Genomic DNA, 17500 nt, shown 5'->3' on the forward strand with positions numbered 1-17500 from the left:
TGAAAATGGAAAGAGTGAGACAGGGAAACAGAGAATTATTCATCTGCACACACCTCATTTAGCACTGGAGATCTTTTTAAATGCCCATACATTTCCTGATCTCTCCCATTTACTAGGACAGTGTGTCCCAGCTGTGAGTTCTGAGAGAAGAACCTGTTTTTTCTTTCTCCTCCTGTATTTCCTTTGTCCCACCAGTACATTGACCGTCTAAAACACAACAGATTTAATCCAGCTGCTGATCAGAGATGGATGTTGATTGTCTTGTGGCTCAGTGGATCGGTGATCGGTGATCTGGTGGTGATCAGAGGGGATCTGCTAGGGGATCTGCTCTCTGTCATGTTGTGTAGCTAATGCAGTCTTAACAATAGCGTGACTTCTAGACACCTCCCCCACGAGTGTTTCTCCACTGCGGACGGAACGACCACACTGTATTCATGCCCTCTGTATTAGCTCGTATTGACGTACTGCACGCTGAACCGTTCTGCAGAGACTTGCCGTGTGAGAGATGTCTTTGACCAGAAGATGAACTCAACTCTCTTGACACGAGCTCTTAATTATCTCACACGTGTGCCATCTCCTTTCCCCATTCACTAAATGTGGTACTGTAAGTATGTTTCTGTGGCAGGGGCATGTGTAAAGCCAAATGAGAGAAGAGGCTATTTTAACAAGACGTTTTTTAACATAGTATTTTTGAAATGCCTCATTTATATATGGTCAAGACTACAGAAAGTCGATTCAAATAAAGTTTACGTTCTCTCCAAATGTGAAAGGTTTGTAGCTAAACACACACGTGGAGTGGGGCAGGGTTCACATGAGATGGATGTAGTCGGAGTTTTCCTCCCTTGCACTCCCTTCCAGAGAGCCACGTCCTCACTCTTGGAGCTGTTCACTATTTCAGTGAGACCACTGTAAGGGTGACATGCTGGGATTTGTAGTCTTTTTGGGGACAGTTTCATGACATGAAACTAGCATGAGTCTAGCAAGTGAAATTAAACTAGCAAGTGTTTTTTAATAAGAGATATTTATGCATGTGGCTTGCAGCTGGCGGTGCACGTGTACATGGTCCACACATGCATCTCCTCACGTGCCCTCTGGTCATCTCACGTGCCACAACAACCATTATACTCTTATCCTGAGTATAACGCACACTCAGTCCACCTGCTCGACCTCTGACCTCTGACCCCTTCCAGGTGTTCACCACGTACTCCAACGAGGACTATGACCGGCGCAATGACGACGTGGACCCGATGGCGGCCTCGGCGGAGTACGAGCTGGAGAAGAGAGTGGAGAGGCTGGACCTTTTCCCTGTGGAGCTGGAGAAAGGTGACGCACGACATCTTCTGCCCTGCTCTCGGTTTGAGGAGCACCGCCACTCCTGCACCTCACTGGTAGAACAAGGAGCACATGGTGGTAGCATCACCACCTCTATGGGTTCTCCATAGAGAGCGCATGTAATACCATACTGATCGATGCCTGAGTTACTGTGGTGTGTGTACATTATGAGTATGAGTTACTGTGGTCTAACGCTTGACTCACCCACTGCTGCAGTCACAAATATGTTGTTTTTTGCTCAGATCTGATTCTTTATGTCTGTTCTCATGTAAAAATGCTCCTCTAATTGCAACCGCTGGCATTGAAAAATATGTGCATTACTTAACAGGACCATAGTAGGCAACGTGTTAGTTACTGAGCCTGGGAGATCCAGTTACTCCCCATGTGCCTATGAAGTAGTAAAAATGAACACTGGTTCTAAGCCTAATGCCAGAGTCTTTAAACTGTGCGATCCACGCCACCAGATGGAGACGGACTGGGGATCAGTATTATCGGAATGGGTGCTGGCGCGGACATGGGCCTGGAGAAACTCGGCATCTTCGTCAAGACCGTCACGGAGGGAGGAGCCGCCCACCGAGACGGAAGGTCAGACACAGAACCGAATGAAACTAGCGGGTCTGTGCGGCTTTGGCCGGAGTCGAGCTGACTTGGAAGTGAGACTGAGCGGAGCGGCTTTTGATGAGAAAGCAGTGAGACGTTTATGGGACGGGGGGATTCCACGAGGACACGTATGGTCTCTCCATGCTAGTAGAACATGTGGTTTTATTATATTCGAATTCAGAAGAGTTTGAAGGTGCAGATCAGTAAAGGATGTGCAGTGGCGCGATGCACAGTGGCCTCTACCTGACGATCGCACTGCATCTTTAAGACGGCTGATCTGGTGTCAGTTACTGGGGATTATCTGTAGTGTGATCTGGTGTCAGTTACTGGGGAGTATCTGCAGTGTGATCTGGTGTCAGTTACTGGGGATTATCTGCAGTGTGATCTGGTGTCAGTTACTGGGGATTATCTGCAGTGTGATCTGGTGTCAGTTACTGGGGATTATCTGCAGTGTGATCTGGTGTCAGTTACTGAGGATTATCTGCAGTGTGGATTACAGCAGAAATAATGAAAATGTCAGTATTATGTATTTAACATGAACTCAGGTGTCCCAAATCATCTGCTTCAAAGGAGGCCCATTTTAGCCATTCGATGTAGTGCACACCCCTCTCTGGGAGGCGTCAGAGATTAGTGAGACGTTTGTTCATTCAGACAGTGGCACTAACACCAGATCACACATTGGGGTTTTGATTATCGCCTCATCGGCTAACGGGGGTGTCTTAGTGGTCCTTTCTCTGTCAGTCAGTTTTGTGTGTGCCATGATACGCTGCCTGAGGTGTCTTAAACAGGCCACAAAGGGAGTCCTCTGAGTAAACTGCAGACGAGACTCTTTAGAGGCGGTTTATGATAGGCAAATGGCTGAGAGCTGCCGTTTGTCACTTTAAGAGCGTGGAATTACAGGAGGGATTTAGTTAAGCAGAGTCCTGCCTGAGCGTTGGCTGTGACGTGTTTCAGAATGCCATCCTTAAATCCCATCACACACCCACTGAACTTCATCTGCTCCACACCACAAACTGGAAATGTACGGTTGAATGATGATTTAATCAAGCAACCACGACTCTAATGTTACTAATTCAATAGTGCACATTAGTGTAAAAATGAAAGTGTTATTAATTAACCCTTATATGGTCCAAGGGTCTGTGGGACCCATTTTGAAAAAAACAGCTTAAAAAAATTCTACAATTTTTTTTTTTTTTCAAACTGAGATTCATTGGTCCTTGGCTCATTTTCTGTGAGCAACATAAATCAGAAAATATTTTCAATGACCACCCCCCCGTACCCCCCCCCTTCACATTTGTATTACATACAGGGTCCAGGGTCCACTGGGCCCTGGGCTAGTCAAAGTGGGCAATCAACATTGGGTTGGGTAGTTGATAGTCGTCTGTATGACTTTAAAGGATATACAAACAAAGGACAGAGGTGTTTGGCATGCAAAGGTGGGCAACCATCAACACTTTTGATGGTTGTCACATCAGGGGTTGATTGCATATTGTCAGACAGTAGACGAAGAATCTCTATAGAGACAAAGGGGTGAGATCTGAAAGAAGCATCTTTTCTCTCAGCCCTCATTATCCCTCCCTCCTCTTTGGACCTGTATGTATGTGTGTGTATGTGTGTGTGTGTGTGTGTGTGTGTATGTGTGTGTTTGTGTGTGTTTCACCCAATCATGGGGACATGATGCTATAAATGCTAAAAATGCTAAAAATGCTATAAAAGATGGCAAAGCGATTCTCAGTTCAGACTGCCTTACAGCTGATATTGGAAGAGACAGAGGATTTTGATGGTGATTCAGAAGAGGAAATTTCAGGATCACATTTCTGAAATATCAGAGTCTGATACTGATAATGAAAAGGAGGATGAGCAGCAGCCAGCTCCGTTAGCACCAGCCCGTGAGCAGCTAGCCATAGGACCAGCCTGTCAGCCAGCATGATTTATGATTGATTTCCTTATTGTGTTACATTTTAATAAAAAAGTAACTAATAAATAAATAAGAGAGCAAACTAATTTAACATATGTATTGTTTATTTTACTTGCAATTGGGCTGAATCTGCTGATTATTTTAACAAAAATTGCAATGGGTCCCCCACACCCAGCTGGACCCCAAGAATGTAGACCACGCCTGGATCTCATCAGGGTTAAAGTAATGAATGACCAAATATAGTGTCTCTGTAGCAATGTCTAACACGAATGCTGTGAAACTTTATCTCGCGTTGTTCTCCCTTCTTGAGCCAGGATCATGGTGAATGACCTCATAGTGGAGGTGGATGGCACCAGTCTGGTCGGAGTGACTCAGAACTTTGCAGCGTCCGTCCTTAGGAACACCAGCGGCACCGTGAAGTAAGCAAACGCCTGACTCGCCCTGCACTGGGGCTGTTACACCATGACTGCTCTTCAGAACAGCACTGCGACAGTTTCAAGAGGCCTGCGCTAGATCTCATTTCAAACCAAGAGGCCTGGTGTACTCCGTGATCTGGACATGGCATGTTTTCAAATTGGCCCTTTTGAGGTAAAATAATGTACTATAATGTAACTCCATTCTGCAGTTCCACTCCACTCTGGTGAGGCCCTTTCTATCTTAAACCAGAGATAGAAATATGACCACTTATATGCTTTTCACACTAGCACAGCTGAATCTGGTAAACCGGGTGGTGTTCTCTAACCAAATGCCTTTCTTGGCTTTGACTAGACTCATTTAGAAGGTGCCCTTTAACCGTGTATGTCTAGGTCGCGTCTGTGTTTCTGGGTAGTTTGTATGTAGTTTAAGATTTGGGTATTGTTATAGAGAGATTAGACCCAGTTTTCAATGACAAATAAGTTTTTAAAGCTTCTCTTGACACCCTTTCAAAAACTATTTGTAATCTGATTATCCTGCTTTTGGTTTTTGGGCACATTAGACTGCAGTCTAATCTTTACGCCACACAGGCTGTATTATTAGCAGAGAAATTCCGTTCTCCATTGTGCTGTGTTGTTTAATAAAGCAGTCAAGCATGAGACATCACTCTCAGATGTTTACACAAGCACCTCATGTCCAAGACCCTGTATAGTGGCCTGTGTCTTGTCAGTATGCATGTTTATCAGTTGAACATTATTCAACTGCTATTACAACTGTTCTTATTATAACAGTTAGACAATTTTGGTGACAAGTTTCATAGAAACATTAGCACTTCCGTGCAGTGTCGGTTTGTGGGTGATTTTTGTCAAATAACAGGATTCAAACGGGATAATTCCACTGTTCACCCATTCGCAAGGCTGATGTGATGTTCATGAAGCAGATCCACAATCTCCCCACACGTCTCCCGCGTATATGTTTTACATGTCAAAGATCTTCTTTGTCTTGCACCACTACCAGCAGCCTGCTGGGCCTGCTGCTCCTCCTGTGCTCTCCTCCCACCGTTGGTCTTGTTTGTGCACCCCCCCGGCCCTCGTCCTCCCCCCCCAGCTAGAGCCACAGTGACATGAGAGCGAGGCCCCCTACCGTCCCTCCCGCCCAGGGAGAGCACGACTAACCAAACTCTGAGGAACCCTCAGCCAAGGGCGACATATGGCACAGCTGGGGATCGGTTCCGTCTCCAGACACTGCACAGTGAGCCCGTGGGCTGGAAGGCTTTCTGGTGCTCACGGAGAAAGACACTTGTCTTCCAGGCTCAGTTTGTAGCAGTTTCAATTTGTGCTTCTTAAGACACCGGGCGGGGGTGAAAATACTGTCAAGGCCTCGGAATGACATACACTGCTCTCCGTTCAGGCCATTTTGTTGGACTGACCAGTGTGTGTGTGTGTATGCGTGTATGCGTGTGTGTGTGTGTGTGTGTGTGTGTGTGTGTGTGCGTGTGCGTGTGCGTGCGTGTGCGTGTGCGTGTGTGTGTGTGTGTGTGTGTGTGTGTGTGTGTGTGTGTGTGTGTGTGTGCGTGTGTGTGTGTGTGTGTGTGTGTGTGTGTGTGTGTGTGCGTGTGTGCCAGGTTCATAATTGGCCGGGAGAAGCCAGGCGAGCAGAGCGAGGTGGCCCAGCTCATCCAGCAGACCCTGGAGCAGGAGCGCTGGCAGAGGGAGATGATGGAGCAGCGCTACAACCAGTACATGGAGGAGGACGAGGAGGTCTGTGCACCCACCCAGACGCTCCACACACGGCCCTGACCAGCTCCGCACCCACCCAGACGCTCCGCACACGGCCCTGACCAGCTCCGCACCCACCCAGACGCTCCGCACACGGCCCTGACCAGCTCCGCACCCACCCAGACGCTCCGCACACGGCCCTGACCAGCTCCGCACCCACCCAGACGCTTCGCACACGGCCCTGACCAGCTCTGCACCCACCCAGACGCTCCGCACACGGCCCTGACCAACAGCACATAACCCAGAGCTTTCACACACACACCAAACAGGGGACGGGTGCCAGAACGCTGGGTAATGAAGCAGGAGATCACCGGAAAGTACCAACTATCAGTGCATTTTACATCTAAACTGCAGCCTTAAGTGCCATCTTTGATCAGTTTAAGTACTTTTTAAATCAATTTGTGTGCCTGTGCAGAAAATAAGGGCTTTAGCAAGCAAGAGTGCTAGTGAGCTGAGCCGTTTGGAGTGGGCTTTTATGACAGAGGGACATTCACGCGCTGGTCCTGCGTGGCAGGCTGTCCAGCCAAGACTCACCGCACTCCCCCGGCCCACCAGCTCTGAGGCGTGAAGGGAAGGTGGTAAATAATTCAGTGCCGGAGCATCGGATGTGACCGGCTTGGCTGGCGCTCGGATGTGAAAGTGAGCGTGGGCAGGGTGCCATAGGCCCAGCTCCCCCCCCACCCACCGCCCCAGCACTAGCCGCCCCGAGCCCCGGGTCGCCCCAAACCCCGACCGCCCCGAACCCCGACCACAGCTGCACATGCCTTGAGGCTCTAGGGACTCTAAGCTGTCCTGGATACCTAGATGGCAAACCTGGCAAAATGAAGGTATTGTAATAAACCTAGCAAATAATGCTGTTTGATAATATTTGAACCAAAGACCATTCTTAAAATCTCAAATGTGACCTATTGCTTTTGATGCTGTGAGATCCGCGTAAGCAGATGCTGAGCGAATAGTCCAGGTTGATCTCGGCCGGGTTGGCTGACATGCTACCATCATGCTACCATCATGCTATTGTCACAGCATGACGACCGTCACCTCAGATGGGCCGGAGCCGTCCAGTGTAGCCTCAGCTCTCACATGCTGCTTTACCGCCATCAGTCCAAGCATCCTAATAGCTCAGAGAAGCAGGATGTTCTCCTCCTGTGTGGGAGTGACGTGGTGCCGTGGATCGGGGAGAGAGCCTTTGTGTTCTGAGCGAGTCCGCCAGCTCCCAACTGCACTCTGCGGCGGAAGTCTATTGTTTAAAGCCCCGGGAATCCGTGCAGGTTTTGGTCCTTTGCCAACAAAGGCCACACTCAAGCATCAACAACACTCCAGGGCCGCACCCTCTTAAATGCAGCAGGGAGTGAGAGAGGGAGTGAGTGAGTGAGGGAGTGAGTTAGGGAGGGATGGAGAGAGGTATGGATGGAGGGAGGGAGGAAGGTAGGGAGTGAGAGAGGGAGCAAGGTGTGTGTGTGTGTGTGTGTTTGTGGGGTAGATAGGGCATTGTTCTGTTATCTTCTGATATGAGCTTTAATGGATGAACCTTTTAAAGAGTTTTAGAACACGATGAAGATTTGACATGACAGGTTTTCCAAACAGGATATTAAGCACAGGATCAAAATGTTCTCAGCTTTTTAATTTTGTGTCTTGTAGTCTTTTACAGTTTATGTTCCAGTTCCCTATAAAAGAATCATACTTACATACTTACATAATTACTAAACAATATATACTGCATACAGTTGGTGTTCAACTTTCTAACCGAAATATGTGCTTGTTCATACTATACACACTGCAATTACTGAGTGCATGCAAAATGGTGGGTGCTCAGTTTTACTGCTGTAACTTGAACAGCTTACTGGGATGTCCAGCTGGTCTGTAGACACATCGCCATCTTGTGGCCAATCTCAGAGACATCACATATTGTTGCATGAATATAACATACAAACACATACGCGCACATCATAAATCAATGTTTTGAGCAATTTACAAAAAATGTCAAGACCCGTGCTTTGAAACTGCAGGTTAAATAACAAAAGATCAGATCTGCAAACGTTCAGAATCACCTCGAACCCAACCTGCCATTTCCAAAGAGCCGTGCATTGCAAAGTGACTGCTGAAAAAGTGGTGACAGTATTGCGTAACCAGGCGCAGGGTTCTGGATGGCTGCCCAGTTCTCACTCTCTGCTGATTGCCATGGACTGCGTGTCACCGTTAACAGCGAGAACAAAGAACTAGAAGTTGTGACGGAATTTGTCAGTGTTACAAAATTAACGAATTACACAGCCAAACCAGAGCCTGGCATCTCTCACAGTTCCCCGGAGAAGTGTCACCGAGGCTGTGTCACGCCGTCCGTCTCTGTCTGTGCTTTCAGACGGGGGAGTACGGCACCGACGAGGATGAAGAGATGAGCCCCATGTTCCCCAATGCCATCGAGGTGTTCGACCTGGCCGAGAACGAAGACATGCTCTCGCCTGCTGAGGTGGACCCCGAGAAGCTCGCCCACAAGTTCAAAGAGGTCAGTGCGGGTGGTGTCCACCCGGACCCCCACCCCCACCCGGACCCCCACCCCCACCCGGATGTTCTGCTTCAAGCCAGAAGACTCTTATTAAATCATTAACAGTTGTGTTAAATAAAATAGTAAAATCATCTCAAAAGACAATACTGTAAATAATATGTATGAGTAGTTTGTCAAGCTGTTACACATGGACCATCTCACCATGTCAATAACCTTTTGTGTTTGTACTTTTCTTCCTTTCTTACCACGGTTGTCTCTCCAGCTCCAGATCAAGCATGCGGTGACCCAGGCTGAGATCCACCAGCTGAAGAGGAAGGTAAGAACATCAGAACACCATGTGACACAGTTTCAGACCCTAGTCCTGGAGACCTAGTCCTGGAGACCTAGTCCTGGAGTCCTAATGCTGGAGACCTAGTCCTGGAGACCTAGTCCTGGAGTCCTAGTCCTGGAGTCCTAGTGCTGGAGACCTAGTCCTGGAGTCCTAGTCCTGGAGTCCTAGTCCTGGAGTCCTAGTCCTGGAGACCTAGTCCTGGAGTCCTAGTCCTGGAGACCTAGTCCTGGAGACTTAGTCCTGGAGACCTAGTCCAGGAGACCTAGTCCTGGAGTCCTAGTCCTGGAGACCTAGTCCTGGAGTCTTGGTGATAAAAGGGTTGCAGAAAACCTTCTTCGTCTTCGTCTTTATTATTCCTCTTAACTTTCCAACCCATCATTCTAATATCCTCTTTCATATTCTCGTATCCTCTCTCTCTCCACCCCTCTCTCTCCATCTCTCTATCTCTCCTCCCCCCCTCCCTCCCTCCGTAGCTGGCACACGCTGAGCAGGAGAAGCTGCGCTGGCGGGTGGAGAAGGCCCAGCTGGAGCAGAGCGTGCGTGAGAGCAAGGAGCGTATGGAGAAGTTGGAGGGCTACTGGATGGAGGCGCAGAGCCTGTGCCAGGCCGTGGACGAGCACCTGAAGGAGACGCAAGCACAGTACCAGACGCTGGAGCGCAAGTACAGCAAAGCCAAGCGCCTCATCAAAGAGTACCAGCAGAAGTGAGTGGGCCACGCCCACACCTACTCCCACGGCCACGCCCACTCACACGCCCACTCCCACGCCCGACCCGTGTGGAGATGCCATGAGGCTTAGCAAAGATTAACAAAGAGTCCCATGATTGTATTGTTACTGTTGTATCAGACAACACTGTGTGTGTGTGTGTGTGTGTGTGTGTGTGTGTGGTGTGTGTGTGTGTGTGTGTGTGTGTGTGTGTGTTGTGTGTGTGCGTGTGTGCGTGTGATGCAGAGAGATTGAGTTCCAGAAGAGGGAGTCTGCCCAGCGGCAAGCGGAGGAGGAGTCCGAGGCCGGGCACAAGGAGGAGACGGACAGCCTGCAGGAGAAGGTACAGCAGTGTCACTCCACCACGCTGGATCTCCCCGGTCTCGTGGAGGCGGGAGCTGAACGTGTCCCTGTCCTCCCTGTGTCTCCCCAGATTACAGACCTGGAGACGAAGGTGGGAGCACTGAAGACCTCGGAGCCCTCCTAAACCTCCAAACGAGAGACAGAGGGAGGGAGAGAGAGGGGGGGGGGAGGGAGGGAGAGAGGGAGGGAGAGAAATGCCTTTCGCAGCCCGACCTTCCCTCCCTTCTACACACTCTCTCTCTACGGTGTAGGACAGCAGCCGACCAACATACTGCGAGAAGCGTAGAGGGGACGTTCCCCGGGGAGAGCGGGGGAGGGTCTCGGCGATGAAGACTCCGCCCTTCCAGACGTCTGCCGCGGGCCCCGCCCACCTCTCGTTCCCATGACTGCCCCCACAACTCCTTGGTTTCACACACTATTCCATTCTGTTTGCTTTGAACGCCCTCAAGATAAAGCATTACCCCGCGTCCCAGCGACCCGCGGCCGGCCGGCCGTGCTGCCAGCGTGAACAGCAGAAGCGTTCTGGGCTTCCCAGCCACAGCACCAAAATGGCTAAATGACTACACAGAGCCAGGGTAGTTTGTACAGCGGTAACTGAAGAAATCATGCCATTTGTATATATAGTCTTCAGCTTATTTAAAAATGCTTAAGCAATGATCGGGGGTTAGGGGGGGAGAGGGGGCTGTGTAGTTGTTTTAAGCTTTTTTTTGTTGTTCTTTTGGCAAAATGGCGAACAGGGTGAGATATTAGTGCAGGCTTGTCCTTGAAGTGCACCTTCTGAGAGTCACTTACATTTCTGAGTTGTTTTGTCTAGGCAGTATTGATGGAACAGTGAAATGTGATTCTGGGCTCTGAGTCATCACTTCCTGCCAAAAGCCCTATTACCCCTGCCTGTTACCCTCACCTATTGCCCCTGCCTATTCATTCACCACCACCAGTGCAAGTCACTTACAGCTCAGCTACTGTAACACACTGTAAGCATGTCAGATCATCTGTGAGAGGAAGACACTGTAGAAGTGACACGTCAGGCTCTGTAACATTAGGCCTTGTGTCAGTGTTGACATGCATCTCCACCTTTTTCCTTAGGACACCAAATTACAGTCTTGCGCAGTACTACTTTTATGGGCATAATGTGCATTTTGTGCAGTAAAGCACAGAAAGCGTCTCATTACTGAGGGAATTAAAGGCAGTATGACTTCATCCGTGCTTAGTGATGCCACTTCGTGGTTCCATTAGACGTAATCAGTGGTTCCAATTATGATGCAATAATGATCTTGTTGTTCCGAGGGTAGGAAGGTTTAGTGTGCCATTTTACACTGATCTAAGACCAGTTTCCTCTCAAATTTCTAACCTCGGTCATTAACTGAGAAATAGCTTTGCCAACTTATACCCTCTTCTGATTGTTATCGGTGATACTTAACTAGCTTTTGTTCCACTCATGTGGTAGAAGGTTTTTATAATTGTATTTCCCAAATATTATATTTGGGCAAAGTAAAGCTTGTGTTAAGAACTGAATGCAGGTTTTAGGGAAACTTTGTTTTTTAATCTAATCTCAGATTTGCTTTCCCAAACCAGAATGCATTTCTTGACCATTAGAAGGAAACCCTGAAACTGGTCTTAGATCAGCATTAAGATAAGAATCATCTCTGGTTGCAATAAATGGATCCACTGACTACATTTTAAACCTGGATTTCTTTTGTAAGTATTGAACATTGCTCCAGGTCAGACAGTAGCTGTAGTTGCCATGGCTTTCTCATATATGTATTTTTAATTCAAGCCATTGTGTGCACTCCGTATGCTTTGTGAAGGCGCAATGTCTCTTACAGTGCAGTATTAAAAACAGTCTGCAGTTTTACCTAACCTTTTAACAAATGCGTTTTAACAACAATATATCACTCAGCAACAGTATATAATGGGCTTCATTAATATCAGTGGGTTATAAAGATTTTCTTTTTATTGTGTGGAAATTGATCTAAAATGATTAGTTTGCTCAGTTTCGGTTCATTTCTGGTTTGGTTCTTTTAATTTGGCAGCGTGCAGTTTTATACGGGGTGCAACGCCCTGTGACAGCATCTGTCTAAGTGCACATACGAGTCTGGTCACTCCTAACACTGTGTGAGTGTAGGCCCCCCGGGCCCCGTGTCCCAGCCGACTTGTGTCCTTATAATCCTACAAGTAAAACTCATTGTAGAACAGCGCTCGTACTCTTGAGAAGTTTCATACATGTGTACAAGTTCCTGAACTACCTCAGGTTTTCGTTTTTATTCTCCCTGCTCATCCGAATATTTTTGCACAAAGAATGCGCCCAGCAGAGCGCCGTTCATAACTGGAACTGGTGAAATGCATTCAGCAGATATCTGCACGTGACATCGTTCGGCCTGAAGACCGAGACGCGGTCAGCTGGCCCCTCTAGTCCCTTTTTCAGCTCCCTGGCCGTGGGCATCTCGTACCTGAGGGTGCAGGGCCCATGTCGGTATACCTCCAGACACTGGACGCCATCATGGACTGGCCAACGTCCAGAACTTTTTGTTTGTTTAAGGGCGCTTTACCGCGCGCGGTTGATTGCATCGAAGTGGGATCCTGACACCGCGAGAAAGGACATCAGCAGCTCTACACCGGACGTCCGTTCAGACCCTCCACGGCTCACGGCCGTGCTCCACGAGCACTGCGCACACTGACCAACACGCCAACATCACGCCAGCAGGACAGAACACACCACGTGCACCAGTATCTGAGGAGGGTGTCATGTTTCGCGGAGCAAGAGGGCTTGCTTACTAGAATTATCCCCAGATTTGATCATGTATCGGAAGTTTGGCGTGGACCAGTTAAGGTCCAAGCAGGAGTCATGACAGGGTGAAAGAGAAACTGCTCTCAACCGGATGACAGAAGGACAAGCATAATGTTGAGATGACTAGAGCAGTGAAACACTGGTCAGACATTTTAACCTTGCCTTCCATTTGGTTTGCTTGGCAGATGCAGTAGCCTTGGATAAGGTTTGCTTGCTTGTGTCTTTAGTTTTCCTCTCATTTTAAATGAACTACACTTGACTTCATTCCTTCTCTGTTAACTTTTTTTTACCCACCTTGATTTGCAAATTTATGAATGAGAGGTTTGAAATGAGTGTCATTTTCATCTTGCATAATTTACTGTCATTAACAATAAATACAGAAATGTGATGAACAACGGAAAATGCTGTTGTAATATGTTTAACGTGTATTACGTATGCTACAGATAAAGGAATACGTAATAGCAGCTTAGGGGGAAAGTCTTGATGAATGTTGATATTGATCTTGACTCTATACTGTCTGGAGCTTACATGGGGCAAAACGTGAACTGATTTTTTGCGCAAAGAAGCACTGACTCGGGTTCATCAGAAGAGGCTTTATTTGAGATGCGTTTTTGTCTCGGGTGGAGATGAAGGTGGAGCAGTGCCTCCCCTGCTACACCTTCCTCACCTCAGCGGACATGTCTGCGTTTCACAGGAGTGCACTGTAAACAGACTTCTGTACAAAAACCAAAAACACCACCCAGAGAATACCCGCGTTTAAAAATCTAAAACCAAAATCCAACTAAAACGAACACATGCTGTACAATTTGTCAGTCGCAAATATTGAACAAAACCAATTAAATGCAACGAAACCTTAATATATACACACGTCATCCACTACGAACAGGAACAGAATCAAAACTCAGTGCAACAAAACCAAGAAGCTCTACATTTCTCTCATCGCGGATAGTAGACTTGGTCTCGGTCTTCGCTTTTAAAATGTACACGTACGTTTTTGTTTTCCGCAGATTTACAAAACAAATATTCTCCCGGAGTGTCCATCTCGTAGCTCATACATAAAATAGAGTCTTCATATTTATTTAGCTATTTACATCACGTATGTACACCGAGGCCTTGCAGAATGGCCTCTGCGAAGGTCTCTGACCCAGGAAGTAATCCTGAGAGGGTCGGGTCCTGGAGCCATGTCGCACGGGGCAGGTGACAGCGGCCCCTCCAAGGTCAGGCTTGCCTTATAGCTTATGATGGTTCAGCTTAGGATTTGGGGGTGGGGGGACGTGAGCTGATGGTCTGCAGTTGAGAGCAGCGTTTCCTGTCGCACGGTTTGTTCAACTCCCACTCCAAAAGTAGCGTGTGACACAATAGTTGAATCAGTTTGTTACTTCAATGTCTTTGTGTTCATTAATAATGAATAATAACAATAATGTTTTCTGTTGCTTTAACAGCTTGGATAATACAGTGTGATTTGTATGAGTTTTTAAAACTCAGGAATCTTAAAATGGTAACTAACCAAAACTGGAACATTTTTAACGCTTCTCATAGGTTAGAAATGGAGAGATGAAGATGAACGCTGAACAGAAATCAGAGCCTGACTCGTCTTACATGGCTTCTGAAGATTCTGCCATCCCAAAATAGGGGGAGCTAGAGCAGCTTAGGGCCTGGAGAGGGGCTGAGACTGGCTCGGGGGATGGGCTGAGACTGGCTCAGGGGAGGGGTTGAGACTGGCTCGGGGGAGGGGCTGAGACTGACTCGGGGGAGGGGCTGAGACTGACTCGGGGGAGGGGGCTGAGACTGGCTCAGGGGAGGGGCTGAGACTGGCTCAGGGGTGGGGCTGAGACTTGCTCATGGGAGGGGCTGAGACTTGCTCATGGGAGGGGCTGAGACTGGCTCGGGGGAGGGGGCTGAGACTGGCTCGGGGGAGGGGTTGAGACTTGCGCATGAAGGTGCAGGCCTTGAGGTTAGACCTCTGCTTTGAGTGCCCAGCTGGGACGCTGTTCTGAGCAGAGCCGAAGGCTGCTGTCCAGTAGGGAGTGATCCAGTAAGTGCCTGTGTTGGTTGGGGGAGAAAGTCCAAGAGGTCCGATTGTCTCATGTTTCAGTGGATCTGTAGTGTGAGGTAAGACTGAAATGAAAACAGGGCCCGGGTCTCTATAGCGTCTGGAGGAAACGCCCAAACAGCTAATGACCCGATCCGCTCGGATAACACTCAGTTCAGTTCAGCTGACGGCAGTGCAAACTGGACAGACTTCACCAACATGGTGAAAAGCAAAATATACAAAAAAAATTAGAAGAAGGTCAAGGGGAGATCAAATGCAGCCCATCGGCGTTGAGGGGCTCTTGGGGGAACACCTCCATCCCACAAACATAAAGGCTATATTCAGTGGCAGAACACTGGAGCATTGCACACAGACAAGTTATTCATAGAGCAGGTGTGGTCTCCATATACATCTTACAGGTGAATAGTCGTGTACTGCAACATTTAGCTCAGTTTGAGCATTCCATGGCATCCTGAACATTTCATGGCTCAAAGCAGCAAGTGTTCCTGCCATTTTTGTCACCGGCTCCTCCTACTCAATTAGCATGAGCCAATCCAGACGTCCAGCAGCGATGGAGCAGCAGAAACAGACTATAAGAAACTTGCACATAGGCCAAAGTGCATTTCTGGCTGGGGTTTATGTAGAGTAAGGGAGGGGCTTGGAAGGTGTGTGTGAAGGTGATAGGGCCCATCACACGACTCCAGCTTAGGGCTCCAGCTTGCAGGACATTTCGAACAGCAGATTCTGATTGTCGATGACCTGTAACTGCCGAACGTACGCCTTCGTCTGGAGGTGAGAGGGGGAGGGCTCGGCTTCCATAACTGAGACACAGAGAGAGAGAGAGAGAGAAAGGGAAGAGAAAAGGATGAGAAGATCAATCTACTAGGACCATGATAAGTGTACACAATTGTTGTGCTAAGTGCATCTGATACCAGGGAACGAACACAATCTGTAAAACGAGGAGAGTGCGCCAATCTCCAGACTGAACCAATCACCCTAGAATCACCAGAAGGTGGCGCCACTTTACCCTGATTGAATCATCTGCAATGCAATACTCAAGCTCACCACGTGGGGGAGGTATTTATGGAAGACGTGCACCAACACACACACACTTACACACATCAAACCTGCTGAGGAAGCTCAGCATCCTTTGCTAAGTCACACTTAAGGGAGAGATAAAGAAAGAGAGGGACAGAGAGAGAGAAAGAGGGACGGAAAGACGGAGAGAGAGTGAGAAAGAGAGCAGGAAAGAGGGAGGGAAAGAGAGAGAGAGCTGGTATGCACTGCCACTGAGAGGAACAGCGCTCTGTGAACACCTCCACACTGTCCTCTGAGACAGTGAGAGTCTCAGCGTCCAGCTCAGTGTCTCAGCGTCCAGCTCAGTGTCTCCCCCAACCTCTCAACACAAGCTTCTGCTCACAAGGCACCACCACAGATGTTGTTGACCACGTGACCCAGTCTCTTCATGGGACGTGCAGTGTGCTCAGCCTACAGCTCACAGACAGTTTGACTCTGCTGCTGCTGGTCGGTGCCAGTTGGAGTTTGGCGTACTCCTTTATGATAGCTCGGCGGGGTTCGTATCATTTGTAAATAGTCTTGCCTCCACCCAACATTTGTGTACACTGTACGTTTGTGGACAGCAGGTATAGGGCTGGTTGGGTGTATGTTGGGTTGTTGGGTGTATTGTTCATGTTTATGTGCGGTCAGGGAGTTTCTCCATCTTAAGCTGACCACAGCTGTGGTTGTTTACAAACACTTTAACACCCCCCCCCCCCCAAACTTCCTCATTGTGCTACACGTCAGCCTAGACTGAGTGGCGCTACTGCTTTTGTAGCAGAAAAATACAGACCATTTGCAGACGTTTCAAAACTGACCTCAGATCAGCATGAGAGGGCAGATTCAAGGCACTCGCTGCGACAGCAAAATTGAAAAGTTGCTTTTCTTAGCTCTCGCACAGCAAGTGCACATTATAGGCAATTACAGAGCAATTAACTTTTTCATCTGAGTTACAGCTGAAAGTTCAAGTCCGTTGCGGAGAGATGGTCCTCACTTGCCTGAAATGTCAATGGCCACAAGTGGAGGCCTCTGACCAGAATAATTAATGCTGTCTGACTCGCTCACATCAATAATGTGTCATCAGCGAGAGCCAGAGATGTCCCAGAAAACCAGAGAATGACAGACTGAATCCTGGTATGTGCACCGCAAATGACATGCAAAGCTAGATACTTTTCTGTTTACTCTGAAACATCTGCACAATATCCAACAGGAGGTTTGTCTGCAGTAGTCTGCAGAAGTGAGCACACAGCCTTCATCTCAGCTCCAGACCGGAATTGATTACCTGACCGAGTTGGTCCAACTCGGTTGGATGAACTGGTGGGGAAAGCTCAGGTTATTAAACTAAATGAACCCACCACTCAAACCTGAGCTAAGCTACACAGCTAAAACACTCAAAACAGAGAAATCTTTCAGTGAGAAGGCATGATGCATGTTTTGAAGAGACTTATATATAGATATATATAGATATATTCGCACCAGTTTGCAGTTCAACGTTATTTGAACCTTTGCAAAGGGGGGGGGGGGGGGGGGGGGGGGGGTTAATGTGGGTTTCATTTGCCATTAGATTATTCATTTACTGCAATGGGAGACCGATGTGCTGTCTAATACACACACCACTGATACTACCATCTTTAGACACTGAGGCGCTGGTCACGCCCCTCACGCTGGTCACGCCCCTCACACT

The 17500-nt window shown here is 48.2% G+C and overlaps 2 protein-coding genes across 3 annotated transcripts in view; one reads left to right on the plus strand and one right to left on the minus strand.

The window, feature by feature from the left end:
• Positions 1-13135, plus strand: part of ppp1r9ba (protein phosphatase 1, regulatory subunit 9Ba) — a 36932-nt gene extending 23797 nt beyond the window's left edge. The window contains exons 3-11 of the mRNA XM_076996871.1: positions 1191-1323; positions 1797-1917; positions 4165-4269; positions 5889-6024; positions 8399-8542; positions 8805-8858; positions 9347-9576; positions 9824-9920; positions 10011-13135. Of these exons, the coding sequence (XP_076852986.1) occupies positions 1191-1323; positions 1797-1917; positions 4165-4269; positions 5889-6024; positions 8399-8542; positions 8805-8858; positions 9347-9576; positions 9824-9920; positions 10011-10064 (1074 nt within the window). The 3' untranslated portion in view covers positions 10065-13135. The remainder of the gene's footprint in view (positions 1-1190; positions 1324-1796; positions 1918-4164; positions 4270-5888; positions 6025-8398; positions 8543-8804; positions 8859-9346; positions 9577-9823; positions 9921-10010) is intronic.
• Positions 13136-13306: 171 nt separating this feature from the next.
• rapgefl1 (Rap guanine nucleotide exchange factor (GEF)-like 1) overlaps positions 13307-17500 on the minus strand; it is a 30789-nt gene continuing 26595 nt past the window's right edge. For both annotated transcript variants that reach the window (XM_076996872.1, XM_076996874.1), the window contains exon 15: positions 13307-15581. In XM_076996872.1, the coding sequence (XP_076852987.1) occupies positions 15466-15581 (116 nt within the window). In that variant the 3' untranslated portion in view covers positions 13307-15465. The remainder of the gene's footprint in view (positions 15582-17500) is intronic.

This window comes from Brachyhypopomus gauderio, chromosome 2 (genome assembly GCF_052324685.1).
Source record: "Brachyhypopomus gauderio isolate BG-103 chromosome 2, BGAUD_0.2, whole genome shotgun sequence".
NCBI lineage: Eukaryota > Metazoa > Chordata > Actinopteri > Gymnotiformes > Hypopomidae > Brachyhypopomus > Brachyhypopomus gauderio.